The sequence below is a fragment of the Lissotriton helveticus genome, chromosome 6 (assembly GCF_964261635.1).
Source record: "Lissotriton helveticus chromosome 6, aLisHel1.1, whole genome shotgun sequence".
Lineage (NCBI taxonomy): Eukaryota > Metazoa > Chordata > Amphibia > Caudata > Salamandridae > Lissotriton > Lissotriton helveticus.
The window spans coordinates 115397847-115421233 of record NC_136067.1 but is presented as its reverse complement, the minus strand read 5'-3'; the positions used below and the strand labels follow the sequence as shown (position 1 = coordinate 115421233).

Sequence of the window (23387 nt, the reverse complement as noted above, 5' to 3'; positions counted from 1 at the left end):
TTGAAGGCATTGAACGCCATGTAAGGTGGCTTAAAAAATATGACCTAGAGGTTTGCATCACGCATGTACGTTGCGTGGTGCAAGCATGAGGCAAAACTCTCATACATATGCCCCTCTGTCATCAGCCCTTACCTGGGCATCTCAAGCAAAACAATTGCCAGATAAGACAAAGAGATGTGTTAAATGTGTGTTGCTACTTGCAAATGTGCTGTTCGAGTTTTACGTTATCCAGGACAAGACCCTGTAAGGTAAGGTAATGTCGTGATGAGAAAGAATGAGGTTCAGAGAAACGAAAATTACTAGAAAATAACCACAGCATCCCAATTTCTCTCTTATCCTAGGTGCACGTGCTAAGTATGCACAGCACATTTCACATCAAGAAAAATGCTAAACACATACATTTAGTATGTTTCAATAATCACATTATATTCAAGGAAGGGTTACCTGTAAAATTTCAAGTGTCCTCATGAGCAAATACAATGGCTTTACATTCTGTGTTTTTTGTATGTAAAAATCCACGTGGACCAGAAAAACACACAGTTCATGACCTGGGTAAGTCCTAGACAAGAATAATGATTTTCACAGAATATCGCATATTACTTTCAGCAGATCTCTCGCCATAGTCTCTTTGTTGGCATTCTGTGGACTCATGGTGAATCTTTCACCAATGAAGGTATGGACAGACCTTCAAACAGTTAATACATGGGCACTGCAAAAAGAAGAATCCCTGTACTGAACCTGGTGTATACAGCACTTGGCCTCGTGGATTCATCAAGTTGTAATACATGAGGGGAAGCAGTCCATGTGCCACTGTAAGCAATAAGCTCACTTGGAAGGGATGCACTTCAGAACGGGCTCAAATGTCCTGAACTCAATATATTTACAACATTTCTGCCTGGGTGTAAGAAATCCTAAAAGGCAGAGTACATTTTTTTGAGTGAAGACAATCCGCTTAATAGTTTCATAACAAAACTATATTACATATACAAAGTAACAGAATCATACAAAAGGCAACATTACTTTTCTGCAGATAAAAAAAGAGAGCAGTAAAATCCAGAGAGAACTTGAACTGGTGCAGAACGAACAGTAGAAACAATAAAACAAATGGTGCCATGATGGATCATTGTGGTGGTTTCTTTCTTCTGCAGGTTAGGTCCAGCAGAGAGCTAATAGGAAGAACTCAATAACAAGAACTCGTGAGGAGGAACCTAGCAGAAGGAACAAAAAGCTGGCATTTGCCTCAAACACTCTTGGTCTATTCCTGAGATTGACGGGACGCGAGACGTGTGGCCAGATCTGGCAGGTCTACTTCCATATTGAACTTCTTCCGGGCTTTGGCTGCCGCGCCATAGCGGCTCTTCTTCGGTCCTCTCTTTCGAGGTGGCTGCGGCCCTGCTCTCTTGAAGAGCTGAGCTGGAGTATCCACTTGCACCTGTACATTGGAGCAGAAAACCAAATACTAAATGTCGAGTACTGCAGGCCATAGATTTTCAACACTTACCTTTCATTCACATCTGAAACGTAGAATACAATTAAATATAAATTGGTCACACCCTACAGTGTATCTATGCACATTTAATGAAAACACTGGAAAAATGCTCTGTACAAAAAATGTACATTTGTTTAAAAAGAAAGAATGTATTAGTAATGTACTTTCTCAAGGGCATGTCATCTTTGCTAGATTCTCGATCTGAAGACATATCCACAGGATGCTCATTGAATCTACAACTTTTAGACTGTTCACAAAAAGAGCATGGTGTCACCAGCGCATTATCCTCACTAGACATACCGCACTCCACCTACGAAGCTAATTCGACTCACGTACCCATGCCATTGGACACACCAAGATTAAAGAATAACCATTATGAAATTGTTTAAGATTTTGAGCAAAGATGGCAATATATTATAAATCCGGAGTGAAGGGACCCCACCAGGGGTGGGTTCTTCTAATGGAATTGTTCTCTCTTAGATGCTTCTTCTGTATAAGGCTCCCACTGCAGTCGCCCATCCAGAAAAGAATCTAAGAAAAGCGCAATGAAATTCTCAAAGCATGAAATGCTGTAACACTGCACAGAATTAGATAGATGTGCAGAAGAAAGAGCAAGTAAAAGACAGATGACATGATTCGATGCACGTCCAACCAACTCTGACATAACTGCCCTTCCTGTTGTGTAAGGCACAATTCCTACAGGTAAAGAATGTATGCCAGCTCTAAGATAAAGTTACTTACCTTCGAAACTATCATCCTGGGGGATATTCCAGCCACCGCTTCCATCTACATCTTCACTAGGCATTCCGACTTGATTTACAAGTCCACTTATGGACATTTTGTCAGGTCCATGCTGCAAGACTGTTTGGTGTGATACTCTCCTCAGCAAAACCATCTCCTTGAGTACCTACTCATGAAGTGTGGGATCAGCGGGTGTAAGTATCCATCGAAAGAACAAGTTATACATATCTTCAGTAATGATTTTTCTGGTGAATAATTCATCTACCTGCGGATTCTTCATTGCCTACCCACCTGCATCTGCATTCTGAGGGTAGTTATTGTGGATTTTGGTATAAGGTCCCGAATTTGTTCGGCTAGTGCACACTGCAATATTTCAGTTGATCATTGTTGATCTTTTCTCTGCCTCAAAGGGCCAGGAAAAAAGGATTATAACTCACATTAATATGGAGGATGGTGCCTTGTGTGGATCTTTAACATCATATCCATCGGAGGATCTGGCGCAGAGGATGGAGCCATACGAGCTATTACTAATTTGCCAAATCCATTGTGGTGCCTGGGATTATTCACATGGAGAGGAATCTGGTGGTTAAAAATAACCATCAGGAATAGCTAATTATATATGGCCCCAATAACCATTCACTATTGTGACCTGGCTTTTCAAAATCTGTTTTTGACATCAGTGACAGCTAAAACTCATTTTCCACTTCTATATGTAGCAATGTTTATCCACAAAGTGCTGGTCAAGTGATACCTCAACAATTACTTTAAGAGCATCCTGATGGGGTCACAGTACACTGCAGCCAACTTCAGTTAAATACCAAGAGTAACACTCTTTACGGTGGAGTCTGCATGTTCCCACCAATTTCTCTCGGGTGCCAGATAAACACCAGCTCACAAAGTGGGTTCAATGACTAAAATACACAGATTTACAGAGGACTTTCTCTATCGCCAGGATAACATGTGCACTGTCAGGGGAACTATCACATTTGAATCAATATCCCCACACACAAAGGCTGAATTGCAAATATTGGAATACAGCAACTGATGCAGCTATGGGGAAAGAAGGTGCTCTTTGACATGTAGAAGTATCAAAGGGCGGCCTTGGTGCCAAGAGATCTGAAAATAAATCTTTCTGGGGCCAGTCCGGGGAATCGGAATCACCTCAGCTAATCTCTGATTTCCCATAGAACCCAAAGGACAAGTTACTTAACTTCGGTAATGCCTTATCTGGTACAGACATAATCTAGCCACAAATTCCTTATCTTAGAATATCCCAGGTGTCAGGCTAGAGCCAGAAAAATTTGCCTGAGCAATACCCGTGCGCACCAGTAGGTAGCGTTGGTCGGCTCCGTGACACGTCGTCGGTGTTGTCAGCGTGACAAGTGACGTCTGCATCAACAAGATAGGTGCCACCTCAGCGAGATGACATCAGTTATTTGTCATGACTTTCCATGCCAGGAGCTTGGACCCATGATGTGCACTAACAGTGGTGTGTTTAGAACAACTGGGGCTCTGAAAGGGATCCGCCATGATCCTAAAAACCTGTCCGCAGTGCGAGGGGGATGGGTGGGTCGGAAAAAATGATACCGCTAGATTATGTCTCTACCAGATAAGGTGTTACCGAAGGTAAGTAACTTGTCCATCTGACAGACACATCTCGCTGCAAATTCTTTACCTTAAAATAGATACCCAGGCAAGACCCTCCCTGGAGAAAGAACTGCAGACTAGAAAGTCCTGCAGGACAGAGTGGCCAAAAAGCCCGTCCCTGCTGCCTTGACTTTCCAGGAAGTAGTGTTCAGTGAACTTGTGCAGAGATCCCCACGTTGCTGCCTGGCAAATGTCAAGGACTGGAACACCACGTTGCAATGCTGTGGTCGCAGCTAACCCTGGGCGTAGTGGGGCTCCGCGGAGCTACGCGGAGAGGGCGAGAAGCTACGCCCACTCCCGCACTCCGCGTAGCCCCACTACGCACCTCCCTCCCGCTCTCCCCTACATTCATTATTTAAGCAGCTAGCCTGAAAAATACAATTAAAAAGCACTTACCTTGTCCGGCGCTCGTCCGGGGCTCCCTCATTGAATAGCATCGTTTCCTGGATACCAATGCGCATGCGGCCGCGCATGCGCATTTCTCCCGAGAAATGCGCATGCGCGGCCGCCCGCGCATGCGCATTGGTATCCAGGAAACAACGCTATTCAATGAGGGAGCCCCGGACGAGCGCCGGACAAGGTAAGTGCTTTTTAATTGTATTTTTCAGGCTAGCTGCTTAAATAATGTATCTAGGGGAGGGCGGGAGGGAAGCGGGTGGCGGCCGACTCGGCTACGCACACGGAGTGGGCGTAGTGTTGCCGGCTACGTTGTCTACGCAAAATGCGTAGAAGGCAACACTACGCCTACTCCGTGGGCGTAGCCGAATCGGACGCCCAGGGTTAGTCGCAGCCTAAGCTCTGGTGGAATGAGCTCTTAAGCCTTCAGGAGGTTGCTTCTTGGCCAAAGTGTCTCAAATTTTGATGCAGAGGAGGACCCATCACAAGATAGTCCTCTTCTGCACCGCACCACCTTTTTTTGATCCAGCATACCCCATGAAGAACTCTTTAGTGCGGTCAAGGTATAAAGACAACGTTCTTTTTGGGTCCAGACATTGGAGTTCTTCCTCCTCTTTAGAGGGGTGCGGCGTAGCATAAAAAGTGGGCAAAGTGACGGGTTGCCCCACGTTGAATGGTTGGTACTACTTTCGGTAAGAAGAATGCCCTAGTGCGAAACACCAACTTATCGGGGAAGATGGTCAGGTAAGGAGGTTTGGATGACAGAGCCTGCAATTCACTCCCCCTCCAAGCAAAAGTCATTGCCACTAAAAAGGCTGTTTTGATGGAAAGCAGCTGGAGGGGGCAGTTGTGCAGGTTCAAATGGAGCGCACATCAGGAAGGTGAGAATCAAATGAATGTCCCACTGAGGCATTGTAGGAAACCCACCTCTCTATATGGTGCACCACAATGGGGTAAACTGTGCAAAGAGGTCAGAGAGATCCTTATTGGTTTACAGAGGCAAAAGTAGATAATAACAACGCTCTATTTTGTGGTAGTGTGGGTGAGCAGTTAGGCTTATCAGAGGGTAGTGCTAAGCATTTGTTGTTCTTACAGAGGCAATAAATAGAAAAAACTCAAGTATGAAGTTGATATTGATTTATAAAAAAATAGCAAGTCTTTTGATATATATTTTGAACTAAGAACTTCAGTTACTGGTAAGCATGTAATATGTTTCAGTAATAGGCAAGGTAAGTGCAGGTAATGTGCGCAATTACGCACAATGTTATCCTATTGAAAAAAACACAGGATGCAATATATCACAGTGCAGTAGGACATAGGGGTTCGCCTTCTAGAATACGAATGTTAGGGAGTCAGGGTCCAAAGTTCTACCAGCAGTTTCTTGGAAGCATCCCCACCACCCACACCACCCCAGTTCAGACATGGCTATATGCAAATCAGGCTTGACCCTGTGCCTCATGGGAACAGTCCAGCTCGAACTGCCAAGCCATGTCTTCCCTGGACCGGAATCAAGCATCCTAGGACGGTTTTCTGGCTGTCAGCTGTCTTCAGCCAGGATAGCTTGACTGCAGTGGCGTGGAGAGCACAGGACTCACGTCTGAGCATACCCGTCCCACTCGGGGTGACAATTGCAAAAACATCTATCCAGACTGATGAGGGCTGGACTGTTCCCATGGGGCACAGGATCAAGACTGATTTGCATATGGCTTGGTTCAAACTGGAAAGGCATGGTGAGCAAAAAAACGATGGATTTAATCAATCAATCAATCAGCAAATTTGTAAAGCGCGCTACTCACCCGCTAGGGTCTTAAGGCACTGGGGGGAGGGGGAGTCGCTACTGCGACTCGGCTATGCACACGGAGTGGGCGTAGTGTTGCCGGCTACGTTGTCTACGCAAAATGCGTAGAAGGCAACACTACGCCTACTCCGTGGGCGTAGCCGAATCGGATGCCCAGGGTTAGTCGCAGCCTAAGCTCTGGTGGAATGAGCTCTTAAGCCTTCAGGAGGTTGCTTCTTGGCCAAAGTGTCTCACATTTTGATGCAGAGGAGGACCCATCACAAGATAGTCCTCTTCTGCACCGCACCACCTTTTTTTGATCCAGCATACCCCATGAAGAACTCTTTAGTGCGGTCAAGGTATAAAGACAACGTTCTTTTTGGGTCCAGACATTGGAGTTCTTCCTCCTCTTTAGAGGGGTGCGGCATAGCATAAAAAGTGGGCAAAGTGACGGGTTGCCCCACGTTGAATGGTTGGTACTACTTTCGGTAAGAAGAATGCCCTAGTGCGAAACACCAACTTATCGGGGAAGATGGTCAGGTAAGGAGGTTTGGATGACAGAGCCTGCAATTCACTCCCCCTCCAAGCAAAAGTCATTGCCACTAAAAAGGCTGTTTTGATGGAAAGCAGCTGGAGGGGGCAGTTGTGCAGGTTCAAATGGAGCGCACATCAGGAAGGTGAGAATCAAATGAATGTCCCACTGAGGCATTGTAGGAAACCCACCTCTCTATATGGTGCACCACAATGGGGTAAACTGTGCAAAGAGGTCAGAGAGACCCTTATTGGTTTACAGAGGCAAAAGTAGATAATAACAACGCTCTATTTTGTGGTAGTGTGGGTGAGCAGTTAGGCTTATCAGAGGGTAGTGCTAAGCATTTGTTGTTCTTACAGAGGCAATAAATAGAAAAAACTCAAGTATGAAGTTGATATTGATTTATAAAAAAATAGCAAGTCTTTTGATATATATTTTGAACTAAGAACTTCAGTTACTGGTAAGCATGTAATATGTTTCAGTAATAGGCAAGGTAAGTACAGGTAATGTGCGCAATTACGCACAATGTTATCCTATTGAAAAAAACACAGGATGCAATAAATCACAGTGCAGTAGGACATAGGGGTTCGCCTTCTAGAATACGAATGTTAGGGAGTCAGGGTCCAAAGTTCTACCAGCAGTTTCTTGGAAGCATCCCCACCACCCACACCACCCCAGTTCAGACATGGCTATATGCAAATCAGGCTTGACCCTGTGCCTCATGGGAACAGTCCAGCTCGAACTGCCAAGCCATGTCTTCCCTGGACCGGAATCAAGCATCCTAGGACGGTTTTCTGGCTGTCAGCTGTCTTCAGCCAGGATAGCTTGACTTCAGTGGCGTGGAGAGCACAGGACTCACGTCTGAGCATACCCGTCCCACTCGGGGTGACAATTGCAAAAACATCTATCCAGACTGATGAGGGCTGGACTGTTCCCATGGGGCACAGGATCAAGACTGATTTGCATATGGCTTGGTTCAAACTGGAAAGGCATGGTGAGCAAAAAAACGATGGATTTAATCAATCAATCAATCAGCAAATTTGTAAAGCGCGCTACTCACCCGCTAGGGTCTTAAGGCGCTGGGGGGAGGGGGAGTCGCTACTGCGACTCGGCTACGCACACGGAGTGGGCGTAGTGTTGCCGGCTACGTTGTCTACGCAAAATGCGTAGAAGGCAACACTACGCCTACTCCGTGGGCGTAGCCGAATCGGATGCCCAGGGTTAGTCGCAGCCTAAGCTCTGGTGGAATGAGCTCTTAAGCCTTCAGGAGGTTGCTTCTTGGCCAAAGTGTCTCAAATTTTGATGCAGAGGAGGACCCATCACAAGATAGTCCTCTTCTGCACCGCACCACCTTTTTTTGATCCAGCATACCCCATGAAGAACTCTTTAGTGCGGTCAAGGTATAAAGACAACGTTCTTTTTGGGTCCAGACATTGGAGTTCTTCCTCCTCTTTAGAGGGGTGCGGCGTAGCATAAAAAGTGGGCAAAGTGACGGGTTGCCCCACGTTGAATGGTTGGTACTACTTTCGGTAAGAAGAATGCCCTAGTGCGAAACACCAACTTATCGGGGAAGATGGTCAGGTAAGGAGGTTTGGATGACAGAGCCTGCAATTCACTCCCCCTCCAAGCAAAAGTCATTGCCACTAAAAAGGCTGTTTTGATGGAAAGCAGCTGGAGGGGGCAGTTGTGCAGGTTCAAATGGAGCGCACATCAGGAAGGTGAGAATCAAATGAATGTCCCACTGAGGCATTGTAGGAAACCCACCTCTCTATATGGTGCACCACAATGGGGTAAACTGTGCAAAGAGGTCAGAGAGACCCTTATTGGTTTACAGAGGCAAAAGTAGATAATAACAACGCTCTATTTTGTGGTAGTGTGGGTGAGCAGTTAGGCTTATCAGAGGGTAGTGCTAAGCATTTGTTGTTCTTACAGAGGCAATAAATAGAAAAAACTCAAGTATGAAGTTGATATTGATTTATAAAAAAATAGCAAGTCTTTTGATATATATTTTGAACTAAGAACTTCAGTTACTGGTAAGCATGTAATATGTTTCAGTAATAGGCAAGGTAAGTACAGGTAATGTGCGCAATTACGCACAATGTTATCCTATTGAAAAAAACACAGGATGCAATAAATCACAGTGCAGTAGGACATAGGGGTTCGCCTTCTAGAATACGAATGTTAGGGAGTCAGGGTCCAAAGTTCTACCAGCAGTTTCTTGGAAGCATCCCCACCACCCACACCACCCCAGTTCAGACATGGCTATATGCAAATCAGGCTTGACCCTGTGCCTCATGGGAACAGTCCAGCTCGAACTGCCAAGCCATGTCTTCCCTGGACCGGAATCAAGCATCCTAGGACGGTTTTCTGGCTGTCAGCTGTCTTCAGCCAGGATAGCTTGACTTCAGTGGCGTGGAGAGCACAGGACTCACGTCTGAGCATACCCGTCCCACTCGGGGTGACAATTGCATAAACATCTATCCAGACTGATGAGGGCTGGACTGTTCCCATGGGGCACAGGATCAAGACTGATTTGCATATGGCTTGGTTCAAACTGGAAAGGCATGGTGAGCAAAAAAACGATGGATTTAATCAATCAATCAATCAGCAAATTTGTAAAGCGCGCTACTCACCCGCTAGGGTCTTAAGGCGCTGGGGGGAGGGGGAGTCGCTACTGCTCGAACAGCCAGGTCTTGAGTTGTTTCCTGAAGGAGAGATGATCCTGGGTCAGCCGTAGGTGGGTGGGGAGGGAGTTCCATGTCTTGGCCGCCAGGTAGGAGAAGGATCTTCCTACGGCGGTGGATCTGCGAATTCGTGGGACGGTGGCGAGGGCGAGGCTGGCGGATCGGAGCTGGCGGTGGGTGTGTAGAATGCGAGGCGGCTGTTGAGGTATTTGGGGCCCATGTCGTGGAGAGCCTTGTGTGCGTGGGTGAGGAGTCTGAACGTGATCCTCTTGCTGACGGGGAGCCAGTGCAGGTCTCTCAGGTGGTCAGAGATATGGCCGTGAAGGGGGATGTCCAGGATGAGTCGTGCAGAAGTGTTCTGTATGCATTGGAGTCTTTCCTGGAGTTTGGCTGTAGTTCCAGCATAGAGGGTGTTCCCGTAGTCCAGTCGGCTGGTGATGAGGGCCTGGGTGACTGTCTTCCTGGTTTCGGTGGGGATCCACCGGAAGATCTTTCGGAGCATGCGCAGGGTGTTGAAACAGGATGACGAGACGGCGTTGACTTGCTTGGACATCGTGAGGGAGGAGTCCAGGATGAAGCCCAGGTTGCGTGCATGGTCCGTTGGCTTGGGGGCGGTGCCCAGGGCAGAGGGGACACCAGGAGTCGTCCCAGGCAGAGGGGGATGGTCCCAGGATGAGGACTTCCTTCTTGTCTGAGTTCAGTTTCAGAAGGCTGAGCTTCATCCATTCCGCGACGTCTTTCATTCCTTCCTGGAGGCTGGCTCTGGCGGTGGCAGGGTCGTTGGAGAGGGAGACGATCAGCTGGGTGTCGTCGGCGTAGGAGATGATGTTTAGGTTGTGTTGGCGTGCGATGGCTGCACGGGGGCTCATGTAGACGTTGAAGAGGGTGGGGCTGAGCGAGGATCCTTGCGGAACGTCGCAGATGACTTCGGTGGCCGCGGATCGGAACGGGGGGAGGCGGACTCTCTGGGTTCTTCCGGCGAGGAACGAGATGATCCACTCCAAGGCCGTTCCTTGGATTCCGGTGTTGCTGAGGCATTGTATCAGAGTGCGGTGACATACGGTGTCGAAGGCTGCTGAAAGGTCCAGGAGGATGAGTGCAGCTGTTTCCCCGTTGTTGAGCAGGGACCTGATGTCGTCGGTAGCTGCGATGAGGGCGGTCTCGGTGCTGTGGTTTGCTCGGAAACCGGACTGCGAGGGGTAGAGGGATCCGTTTGTCTCGATTAAGGCGGAGAGTTGTTTGTTGACGGTCTTCTCGATGACTTTGGCAGGAAAAGGGAGGAGCGAGATGGGGCGGAAGTTCTTGAGGTCCGAGGGGTCCGCGGTGGGTTTCTTCAGGAGGGCGCTGAGGTCGGCATGTTTCCAGCTCTCCGGGAAGGTGGCGGATGTGAAGGAGCTGTTAATGATGTCCCGGAGTTGGGGTGCGATGATGGAGTCGGCTTTGTTGAAGATGTGGTGTGGACAGGGGTCGGTTGGGGAGCCGGAGTGGATGGTGTTCATCGTGCGGGTGGTGTCTTCGGTGCTGACCGGGCTCCAGTTGCAGAGGGTGGTGGTGGGGGGTGCTGGTTCGGTGGTTGGGTGCGTGGTCTGTGCGCCGAAGCTGTTGTGTATGTCGGCGATCTTGCGGTGAAAGAGCGAGGCGAGTGAATCGCAGAGGTCTTGCGAGGGTGTGATGTCGTTGTTGCAGGCGCTGGGGTTGGAGAGCTCTTTAACGTTGCTGAAGAGTTCCTTGCTGTTGTGGGTGTTGTTGTCCAGATGTTCTTTGAATGTTGTCCTTTTGGTGGTGCGGATCAGCTGGTGGTGTTTGCGGGTGGCGTTCTTGAGGGCTGTCATGTTCTCTGTTGTCTGGTCGTGGCGCCAGGCTTTCTCGAGGGCGCGGCAGGTTTTCTTGGAGTTTTTGAGGTCGTTGGTGAACCACGAGGCTTTCTTGCTGCCGGGTCTGCTGGGAGGGTTCTTCAGTGGCGCGAGGTCATCTGTGCAGTTGGTGAGCCACTGTGTGAGGTTTCGGGCTGCTACGTTGGGGTCTCTCGTGTTGGTGGGAGGGTTCTGGCTGAGGGAGGTGGTGAGTTGGTCGGCGGTGATCTTGCTCCAGATTTTGCGGGGAACCTGTAGTGGGTGGTGGTGGGTCGTGGTTCTCCTGAAGTTGAAGTGGACAAAGCTGTGATCTGTCCAGTGTAGTCCGGTGGAGTGGCTGAAGGAGATGTGCTTGCTGGTGTGGAAGATGGGGTCAAGCGTGTCACCGGCATAGTGGGTGGGGGTGTTCACCAGTTGCATAAGTCCGAGGTTGGCGAGGTTATCCAGGAGGGCGGCGGTGTTGCTGTCATTGTTGTTCTCCAGGTGGAAGTTGAGGTCCCCTAGGAGGAGGTAGTCTGAGGAGGTGGGGGCGTGCTGGCTGATGAAGTCTGCGATGGTTTCGCTGAATTGTGTGAGTGGTCCCGGGGGTCTGTAGATGAGAGTGCCTCTGAGGGTGGTCTTGGGGTCGGTGTGTATCTGAAAGTGGAGGTGCTCGGCGGCGGTGATGGTGTCGTCGGAGTTGGTCGTGATTCGGATGGTGTTTCTGTGGACGATGGCGATGCCTCCTCAGGTTTGGTTGACGCGGTCCCTCCGGGTGATCTTGCAGCCCTCCGGGATGGCTATGGAGATGTCGGGGGCTGAGGAGGCGTTCATCCAGGCTTCTGTGAGGAAGGCGACGTCTGACGTGTCTGTGGACGGAGCGGGTGTTGAGCAGGATGCACTTGATGTGAGTGTTGCTGCTGTCTGACTTGGCGGGAGCGGTGCAGGTTCGGAGGCAGGTGAATTTGCAGGGTTGGCAGGTGAAGGGTCCGTGGGTGCGTTTCGGGATGGCTCAGTAGCAGGCGGGGTTCTGGCCGGCGTTGAGTGCGTGCAGGGTGGCGGCGTCGAAAGTCCGTCGTGTGGGCTGGCATCGTCGGGGGCCAGGGGTCCTGGCGCTGGGTGCGGTCCAGGCGCAGACGGGCTTGCCTTAGGCGTGCCCGCTGCGCGGCCACTGCGCGGCCTCCATATGAGGGCAGAGGGAGGGAGGAGCAGCTGGGAGGTGAGAGCGGGGCGGCCAATGGGAGTGAAGGGGGCGGGACCTCAGGGGCTCAGCGGCAGGGGAGAACCCGGGGAAAACTCGGGGAAAAAAACGTCGGGAAAAAGACGGCGGGAGAGGGACAACAGAGCACAGGGATACAGAAAGCAAAACACAGGGGCACAGAATGAAAAAACAACAAAGTGGCACAGAGGCCAGGTGCAGGGGTACAGAATAAAAGGGAGCGAGCAGTCAGGCGGCAAAAGTGGCAACGGAGGATCAGTCCACAGGGGGCTGTGTGGCGGATGGGGGGAGCGACCTGCCTGGTGACAGGGTCAGAGGTCGCTCTCTACCACCGCTTCGCGGCCTCCATATGAGGGCAGAGGGAGGGAGGAGCAGCTGGGAGGTGGGAGCGGGGCGGCCAATGGGAGTGAAGGGGGCGGGCCGCAGGGGCTCAGCGGCGGGGGAGAACCCGGGGAAAACTCGGGGGAAAAAAACGGCGGGAAAAAGACGGCGGGAGAGGGACAACAGAGCACAGGGATACATAAAGCAAAAGGCCCATTTAGGCCCAGATCTCTGTACTGGGGTGAATGTATGACATTGTTTTGCATTCTGTCCATCACCTGTTGTTTTTGCTAGTGCGTAAAGGGCACCTTACGGTCAAGGTGCCCTTTAAAGTCCTAAAGGACCTGGCAGGAGCTGCACTCCAACCAGAACCCCCGACATTGTCTACCATACAATGCAATCTTGTTGCTAACATTTTTAAGGAGAAAATAGACAAGATCTATTCTAATTTCAATGAAGGTTGCGATGATACAGCCATACCACAGTTAACCCCCACTCTTAAGGAGTCTGACAAAAGGGACAATACCCCTGAGTATCTACTCACTGTCTGGCCACCACTAGACACTACTACTTTTAAGGAAATACTAAACAGCATCACCTCAGGTTCTCCTCTGGACCCAATGCCAGCACGTATCTTGAAACAGCTAGATCCATACATTTTGGATATAATTAGAACACTGTTAAATACTTCCCTAACGGAAGCAGTTGTGCCCGTTGACTGGAAGCATGCTATGGTGGTACCTCTGCTGAAAAAGGCCAATGGAGACCCGGAGGTTTTTTCTAACTTTCGCCCAATATCGCTTCTGCCTATTTTTTCCAAAATCTTGGAAAAACATGTGAACAAACTGCTAGCGGATTTTGTTAACAGCATCAAGCTACTACACCCCTCCCAATCGGGGTTTAGAAGGGGCCACTCTACTGAGTCCACCCTATTAGGGGTAACTGAAGCGATTCGTAAGGAATTGGACAATGGTGTCACGGTGGCACTCATTCTTTTAGATTTGAGTGCCGCATTCGACACCATCTCACACAAAGCCATGTCTCAGGCCCTGGAGGACATAGGGGTAAGAGGTATAGCACTGGAATGGCTGAAACAATTTCTTTCTCACTGGACTTTCCAGGTCTTTTCCAAAAACAATGCCTCCAATGTCTTGAACTCCCCTTATGGGGTCCCCCAGGGCTCCAGACTGAGCCCGCTGCTCTTCAATATTTATGTGACCCCGTTGGCCAAAATAGCAGAGGAAATGGGTCTCACAATATATTCCTATGCGGATGACACACAATTAGTGTTCTCTCTATCAACCACCGACAAGTCCAACACCTTCTCTCTTCGCAGCGGGCTACTGAGAATGGCAGATTGGCTGCATACCAAGAAATTAAAACTTAATGGGGACAAAACTGAGTTGATCATTTTCGGGGAACACAAACAACTCTGGGGTCCTACTCATTGGCCGACGGAAATGGGCCCTACCCCGGTAGCGGTCCAATCCGCTCGTAACCTGGGGGTGATAATTGATGAGAAACTGTCTATGTGTGCCCAAACAGCTAAACGGCCTCAACTTGTTTCGCCATCCTTAGATGGCTGAGGAAAATCCTATGGCAACTTCCAGAAGGGGCGCAGAGAACAGTTTTACAGGCCCTCATTGGCTCCAGACTGGACTATGGGAATATCTTATATCTAGGAGCCAATAAAGCTATCATCAATCGACTTCAGGTCGTTCAAAATGCGTCCGCAAGGCTGCTTCTCCTTCTTCCGGGGCGAACAAGTGTTGCGGAACATCTTAAGAAATTGCATTGGCTGAAGATAGCCAATAGAGTTAAATTCAAAGCCCTGTGCTATATGTTCAGGATTAAACACAAAAAAGGAGGTAGACCCTTAGTGGGGATGAAGGAGGGCTGGGTCCTATATACTTGTAATCCACAAAAATTTGCCCCCTCTCCAATTATTTTACATTGGGGACCAAATACACTCTTATTTTAATTCGGTCCAGTATATTTATTTATACCTTTTAATTATATTCTTTTGTACAAACACAGTTTCGAATGGCAGAAAAAGAATACACCAAACAAACAATTACTGACAAAACTCATTAAATAAACAGTTAGCACCAAAACATATTTACAAAATCAACAAACAATGAATAGACACAATACATGCAACATTCAATATACATTGCAGTGCAAGTTTTTGCAATATACGAGATCAAATCAATGGTCAAACTTCATGACATTAGCAGAAGTTACTACATTTAAATCAGGAATAAAGAAATATATCACAATTCTCCTGAAACACTATAGTTGTTTACAATTCGCTCTTGCTGTAATAGCCGACGCGTTTCAAGTTTAGACCATCAATGTCCAAACCATCTTCAGGGCTTTGTATTATTCTGTGTGAAGCTATGTAGATTAACTTCTCTCACTAGGCACGACTCTTTTCCTCAACTGCCAAGCAGTGCTCTATATTCAGCATGCAACAGTCTTGGACTGCGCTATCTTGCGTATCACCGGGGGGCGGGGAAATATCTGGTTCGTTCTTCTTAAAGTCCTTGTAATCATGTACTGGTGGCAGTCAAGGGCCTTTGTTTTCTTTCTTTAAGTCCTCCACGTCTACCTGAATCTTCGGTAGCGCAAGGCGTCGCCCCTCGCCTGCTGTCTACGGCCCCGTCCGGGGCTGTAGGAAAAACGACCTCGCCTCCTGATTAATTCTTGGCGGGTTGCACTTCGGATAACAAATATCCCTTTTCTGCATACGCAGTGCGCTCTTTCTCTGTTGTGCTCCTCGGTTGCTACTGGCTCGAGATTTATATGTTCAGGATTGGCACAGGGGAAGCTCCTGCCTATCTATGTAAGCTGGCGCATAAATATCTACCCTCTAGAAACCTTCGGTCAATGCATGATTGGGCGGGCGTTCATTTGCCTACTTGGCCCCGGTTCTGTGGAACTCACTGCCGCTCGAATTGCGTCTTGAATCAAGGTACCTTCAATTCCGAAAGGGCATCAAAACTTGGCTATTTAATCAATAGACTCCACACTCCTATTTGTAACTTTCCATCTTACCAAGCCTAACTCAGATCCAAGGCGCTGGGAAACCCTCAGGGTAGCTGTTGCGCCATATAAATGTAATAAATAAAATAAATAAATAAATAAGGGGCAAACACCTCAGGAGGGGCTAGTGAGGCATGGCTGGGCCACTCAGTGAGTGGGTATCGGGCTGCTGACGTCCCTTAATGGGTGCTTGGTGCTCAACAGTTAGAGTCCTGCTTGAACTCTTGCAGTCAGTCTTGGGTTGAGGGCATCCGGTACTCCTTGGTTGGTGCTGCTCGGCTCTAGAAACCACTGGTGCCTCCAAACTTGGTGAGGAGGCAGAGTTGTTCCTTCAGAGCTGCGGGACCTTCCTCTGAAGAGTGGCAGGGTTGGCGGGGCCTAGGAGCTGCATTTCGAGAATCAGGACTCTGCAATTTCAGTGCCTGAGATGCAGGCGAGTAGCTCCTCTACTCCAAGGGAGTCCTTAGGCAATTTAGCAAAGTGCTGGAGTCCCCTAGGGTTTGTAGATGTCCCTCAGCAGTAGGACGAGACAGAGTGCCATGACTGTCGAGTCTTTGGTCTGCAGGCAGGGTTTTGAGCCAAAATCTAGTCTAGGCTTTCTGTTCTTGGGGTCAGCTGCTCTTCTTTGTCCTTGGTCTTCTTGTGTCCGATGAAAATCAGAAAATCAAGGACTGCCAGGTAGTAGCCAATGGGCTGCTTACCTTTGGGGTGAATACACCTTCTAAGTGCTTGCCTACGTCAAGTGGGGGTTGGGGAGGGGGATAACCCTGACAGGTTATTTCCCCCATCCTCAAGATGGTGGAAAGTCAGCTGGGGGTCCACATCGCCCACCCCGTCTTAGGGGTGGTGCAGGTTGATTGGAGACCCTCCTCCTCATCTAACTAATTTTCTCGTCTCTCTTCCAGCCGAAAGTGTGGTCAGGACAGAGGCGGTTGCCATCTGCTGCTAGCAGGAGAGGCGTGGGTCAGAGTTCAAAGGCGGCATCGCCTTTGAAGCTTCCCATCCTGGAAAGCTGTTCCTGCCTGGAGGAGACATTGTTTCTGGCCACTGAGAGCGAAGGCTCTTACCCCATGGGTCCAGATATATGTCTAGTAGTGGCAGGCTGGTGGAGACCAGTTAAGAAGGTAGGTTTCAGGGGATCCTTCTAAAGGGACCTCTGTGTGCAATTATTAATAAATCTGACACTGAATCAGTGCAGGTTTATTAAGATGAGATGTTTGGCACCGAACATCCCAAAATATAGCGAAGCCATCATGTAGCTGGGGAACTCATAATGACGAGTTTCCAGCCCGTGTACTCTCTTTGGCTTCCCTGGTCACTTACAATATCCAAGAACCAACATAGATATTGCAGGGGCATATCCTCACAGGGGATATAGTGCATCCTGACTTAGGGCTGGGGAATTCTAGAGGGATGACTTAGCTATATCCCATGCAGTGTTTGTGGGCATGGCACACAGGGATGAGTGCCATGTTGACTCTTCGGTTTTGTCTGCACCAAGACACGTAGACTGCAATGGCAGGATGCATTGCCTTGGTGAGCTGACCCTAGGGTGGCACAATTCGTGCTGCAGCCCTTGGGGTCGCTCTACAGTGCTAATACCCTAGGTATCAGGGGTACCATGTAATAGGAACTTACAAGGGCCACTGAAGTTGTGTCAATTGAAAAACAAAAAGTACAGTTTTTAGGCAAAGAACACTGGTACAAAGAACCTGGCTTGCAGGGACCCAGTACACTTCAAAGTTGCATCAAAAACCAATCAAAAAGTATCTGTGTGTGTGTGTGGGGTATGCAACAAAAAAACAGTTTCCTACAGGCATGATGAATGGGGCAGGTGGGGACATATGTACAAGCTCCTTAAGAAATCTGTTCACAATAGGAGATTTATAAATTTAAAATAAACACAGAGGGCTGGTCTGGTAGACTCAAGAAGACAGATGAGGCCAAAAGGTACCCTTTAAGAGTGCCCAGAGCACAGCCCTGCTGGGCAAGGGTCAAAATAAGAAAAGGACTTGAAAGAGGGAAGCAGAAAGAGGGCCAATAGACCTTTCCGTACAATATTTTACAAATTTCTGCAGGCGTACACAGCCTTGATAGAGGAACACCTGTTTGCCAAAATCACATCACAGACTTTGGGAGGAAGGTCGTATGCGGTCAGCTGCCGGTGCTCAACCTCCACACAAGAAGGCGTAGAGTTGTCAGGTTCAGGTGAAGGACCCTCCCCTGCTGCAGCGAAAGAAGATACTCCCAATGAGGCAGCCTGATAGGAGGATCGATGCTCAGTTGTAGAAGCTCAGGATACCAGACTCTCCATGCCCAATCGGAGCCACAAAATGATTTGCGCCCAGTCGCTCCTGATCTTTTTGAGCATTCAAGACAGGAGTGATAGAGGTGGGAATACGTATAGGAGGCCTGAGCTCCTCTCAAGACAAAAAGCGTTGCTGAATGAGTGCTGACTTGGAAACTCCGGTGTGCGAAATCACTGACATTGGGTCCTCAAGGTGGAGGCTAATAGGTCTAACCAAGGTTCTCTTAACTTCTGGAAAGGACTTTGCGCCACCTCTGGATGGAGACACCACTCGTGATCTGCTAGGCATCGTTGGCTGAGTTTGTCTGCTCCGGCGTTCAGAGAACCTGCTAGGTGATGAACCACCAGGAATATGCCCTGTTGTTCCAGCCATGCCTAGAGACGCATGGCCTTCTGATAAAAGGTCCAACCCACCCTGGCACCCCTGATCTGCGCAGATGAACTGCAACCACCACCATAACCTTGGTGAACACCGGAGTGCCGCTCGTAAGGCCAAAGGGGAGTACTGTGAACTAAAAGTGCTTGTGGCCTACAGTGAACTGCAGGTAATGCCGATGAGCAGGCAGGACTGAAATGTGAAAATAGGCATCCTGTAAGTCCAACACTACCCATCCAGTCTCCGGAGTCTAGAGCAGAAATAAACTGAACCAGAGTGAGCATCTTGAACTTTTCCTTTTGAGGAAGTAGTTGAGGTCTCGCAGATCTATGACTGGACGGAGGCTCTTATCCTTTTACGGGACCAGTAAGTAGCAGGATTAGCAACCACACCCCACTTCTGGTACCAGAACCCTCTCTATAGCTCCCTTGACTAAAGATAGCCCTGACTTACTCCTGACGCAAGGTCAGGTGGTCCTCCATCAGCCAGTCGTAAGTTAGAGGGAGGGGTAGTCTCAAAAGGTAGGGAGTAGTCCTGCGGGACTATCTGAAAAACCCACTTGTCCGATGTTTTGCTAGTTGTGGAGGTGACGGCTGATCCTGCCACCAACGATACTGAAGGGCGGGACTAGAAAGGTTTAGAGAGGGAGGAGTGGACTGACTGGACCTCTGTCTGCCTGATCCACAGGGTTGACAGGAGACGCACACACAGCCGCGAAGAGGTTGCTGAACTTGCACAGTCTTGTGGATGGGATAGGGCCGGCACAGCTGAAAGCCACTTTCGTGGTTGTGAAAGGGCCGAAAAGCAGACAGGGACGAGTGGTCACCGAGAGGCCCAAGGTCTTGGCAGTAGCCCACCAATCCTTAAAGAGCTCCTGGGCAATGTCTGCCTGGTCTCTGAAGGGATGTATGACGTTACAACGCATACTTTTAGCAAACATACCTTTACAACGCAATTTATACAAATCACAGGATCCATTACAACGAACTACCATTACAACGCATTTTTTTACATCGCAGATACCTTTACAACGCATACCATTACAACGTAAGTATTGGTAAGTATATAATATTTAAAAAAAATGTAAGTATTTAAAATTAATATAATTTAATTTAACTTTATTTTTATTTAAAACCCAAACCTAGCCCTGAACCCTAAAAACACCCCTGTACCCAAAAACCCAAACCTAGCCCTGAACCCTAAAAATACCCCTGTACCCAAAAACCCAAACCTAGCCCTGAACCCTAAAAATACCCCTGTACTTAAAAACCCAAACCTAGCCCTGAACCCTAAAAATACCCCTTTACCCAAAAACCCAAACCTAGCCCTGAACCCTAAAAATACCCCTTTACCCAAAAACCCAAACCTAGCCCTGAACCCTAAAAATACCCTTTTACCCAAAAACCCAAACCTAGCCCTGAACCCTAAAAATACCCCTTTACCCAAAAACCCAAACCTAGCCCTGAACCCTAAAAATACCCCTGTACCCAAAAACCCAAACCGAGCCCTGAACCCTAAAAATACCCCTTTACCCAAAACCCCAAACCTAGCCCTGAACCCTAAAAATACCCCTTTACCCAAAAACCCAAACCTAGCCCTGAACCCTAAAAATACCCCTTTACCCAAAAACCCAAACCTAGCCCTGAACCCTAAAAATACCCCTGTACCCAAAAACCCAAACCTAGCCCTGAACCCTAAAAATACCCCTTTACCCAAAAACCCAAACCTAGCCCTGAACCCTAAAAATACCCCTTTACCCAAAAACCCAAACCTAGCCCTTAACCCTTAAAATATCCCTTTATTTTGCGAAATGCGTTGTAAAAGTACATGCGTTGTAAAAGTACTTGCGTTGTAATAGTATCCGTTGTAAAAGTATTCGTGGTAAAAGTCTTTACGTTGTAAAAGATGCGTGGTAATGGTATTGTGTGGTAAAAAATGCGTGGTAAAGGTTGTATTCCCTCTGAAGGAATGGTTGTAATCAAAGATTCATGTCCATAAGGAAAGCCTGGACATCCCCAGAAAAGCCAGAAGTCCTCAGCCAGGCGTGGCATGGCATTGAATAGCCACCGTTGACTGCATTGCTCGTAAGTCGTGTCAAGCCCACAACGAATGGTGAACTTGGCTGCATCACGCCCATCCGATACCGCTTGGGAGAGAAAGGCCCTGGTCTCCTCCGGAACCTGTGACAACACCTGCGCAACTGTTTCCCACAAAGACTGGATGTAACGGCCCAAGAGGCATGCAGTGTTCACTGAACGCAAAAAAAGGCTGGTGGAAGAGAAAATCTTCTTGCCCGAACTATCCAGCCTCTTATTGCCTGTCCGGGGGTGCGGAAGGTAACGCACTTTGTGAAACACCAAGCTCTCGGCGGTAGAGTGATTGGTAAGAAATTTTGGGTCGCCCGGTGCAGAGCTTTGGCAACAGGTGATTATCCAATTCACAGGAGCCCCTGTGCTGGACTTGGACCAGGAGCTCAGAAGGCCATCAGTTAAGGCCTTGCTGAAAGGCAGGAGGGTTTCCGAGGAAGAGACACCCAGCTGCAGGACCTATGTCAAGATGTTCGTCTTGATGTCCAATGAATAGAGCTGAAGGTCTAGGACCTCGGCTGCCCTTCTCACCACTACAGCATATGAAGCTCCCTCCTCTGCATCTGTGGTAGGATGAGAAAGCAGGCTAGAATCCGGGGAAGTATCCAGTCCAATGGCCTCACCCAAGTCCTCATACCAGTTTATGTTGTACTCAGGCTGGTCATGTAAGGGGTCCGGCGACCCCTCCCAATCCTCCTCCATTAATAGCCCCTCAAAATAAGGCTGAGGAACCGACCTAGGACCCAAGGGGGCCGCCGGCACAAGAATTGGTGTCAAAAGGTGCCGATTCGGCTGTGGGTCATCGGGGATAAGAATGGGGCAGACGGGGGCACTGGTGGCGTTGGGAGTCACGGCGCGGGGGCCAGCGCCGGGGAAGCCGCAGGGTTACAACTGGCACCAGTCTGGATGCACCACAGGATTCTTTTGGGGCCGGGAGGGTCAGGTCGCCCAAACATGAGGCACATGGTGGCACAGAAATGTTTAAGCACGGCGGGGGTCGCTCTGGCTCCTCGAAATGCAGGGAGGTGTGGAGCTGACCTCGGCACCAGTTTCGCAGTATGAGGCCTAGAGTGCAAGGCTCTTCCGTTGCGTTGGCCAACGTATGGGAAGAAGAGGAGGCACACTTTAACTTCTTGTGTTCTTATGCCTCTTACATGACCGATTCGACGACTTCGAGTGGAGGGACGAGGACTTAGGACTCCCGGAGCTGCACTCGGACAGTCCTCTTGAATGGGAACGAGACCTCAGTGGTTAGTGACATGGAGTTGAACTGGCCACAACCAGTTTTCTGACCTCTACCTAAAAGTCTTCGGGGCCATGGCCCGGCAGTCGGAGCACAATGCCGAGCTGTGGTCGCCTTCCAGGCACCAGAGATAAAATAAGTGTGGATCAGTCACTGACATGGCGCGGTGGCAGGCGCCACACTGTTTGAATCCAGAATTCTTCTTCGAGATCAAGGGAAAAACCTACACACAAAAAAATCGTAGACGAAAAGTCAAAAAAGGCATGCATAAAAAGTAACAGAGGGTAGCTGGCGTGGAAAGAAAAGAACTGATGTCGGCTTGTAGAGGTGGCACCCATATAGGTGATGGGGGAATCGCTTCCGGTGTGAATGCTGCCGCCGATGTCCCGTGGAGCTGACCGTTGCCACCTACCGGCGTGTAAGATTATTACTTGACCAAAAGTTTACGTCTGGGATATTCTAAGGTAAGGAATCTGTGGCTAGATGTCTCTATCAGATGTGGACGTGCAAGAAGAGGAAACATTTAATGTAGGCCGAACTGCTACTGCACTAAAAATGCGTCCCTATATTCCTGATGATGGGAAAACTACAGAGTGCAAAACATGGGGCATTCACAGTTCCCAGAGTTGCGAACAAATCCACCCGTGCATAATCCTAACTCATGAAAACCCTCCCCAGTATTACTAGATGCATCTCCATTTGTGGTTCATCAAGCGGAGCTATTCAGCACATCCGCTCTCACATTCAATCTACCGGCAAGATACTGTAGGAAGCTCGCTCTGTATATCCTATACCAAAGTGAGGTGCAGTGTGCACAGAGTCCAGTGGAACCCCAAAGGTAGGCAGAGGTAAAAGTAGATAGCACCTAACTATCTATTTGTGGTAGTGTGCTCGAGCAGTAAGGCTGTATCAGAGGGTAGTGTTAAGCATTTGTTGTACACGCTCAATCAGCAAATGATATGACACACACAAACAACTTGAAGTACTCCTGAGGCGGAAGCCAGGAGATTTTGCCCGTGATTTTAAAAATTGTGTATTTTGTTCTGTGTATTTTAACACCTTGAATGCTATGGGGATTTTTCCCCTGTGCTGGGAAATCATGAACACCATTATTCATGACGAGCTGGGCTCGTCATCAGCGTAGCAGGAGGCTACTGCATGACGAGCCCAGCTCGTCATGAGCGTGGAAGGGGTTAAAAGCATTTTGCACTAACTCTGAGCACTTTCTGACCGGTTTGCTGCTGGAGCAACACTATCACAGCGGATTTTAGCGCTGCTGTAGCTGGGGAACCGCGCTGCCGCAACCGCGCGCTCGCCCCTAAGCCACGCCCACTTTGAGGCCACGCCCACTTCCCCCGACCTTATAGTCGCGCTGACTCACGAGCGCGCCTAACAACTTGAAGTACTCCTGAGGCGGAAGCCGGGAGATTTTGCCCGTGATTTTAAAAATTGTGTATTTTGTTTCTGTGTATTTTAAAAGCATTTTGCACTAACTCTGAGCACTTTCTGACCTGTTTGCTGCTGGAGCAACACTATCACAGCGGATTTTTGCGCTGCTGTAGCTGGGGAACCGCGCTGCCGCCACCGCGCGCTCGACCCTTAAGCCACGCCCACTTTAGAGGCCACTCCCTCCGCCCCCTTATCAATGTGCCCTCCCCGGACGCGCGGCGGACGAGCGCAGCGGGAGCGC

The 23387-nt window shown here is 49.0% G+C and overlaps 1 protein-coding gene across 5 annotated transcripts in view; it reads right to left on the bottom strand.

Annotated features, from left to right (window-relative positions):
* Nucleotides 1-956: 956 nt before the first annotated feature.
* LOC144762305 (exportin-5-like) overlaps nucleotides 957-23387 on the bottom strand; it is a 2106094-nt gene continuing 2083663 nt past the window's right edge. For all 5 annotated transcript variants that reach the window (XM_078647454.1, XM_078647456.1, XM_078647455.1 and 2 more), the window contains one exon: nucleotides 957-1432. In XM_078647454.1, coding sequence (XP_078503580.1) covers nucleotides 1256-1432 — 177 coding nt within the window. In that variant the 3' untranslated portion in view covers nucleotides 957-1255. The remainder of the gene's footprint in view (nucleotides 1433-23387) is intronic.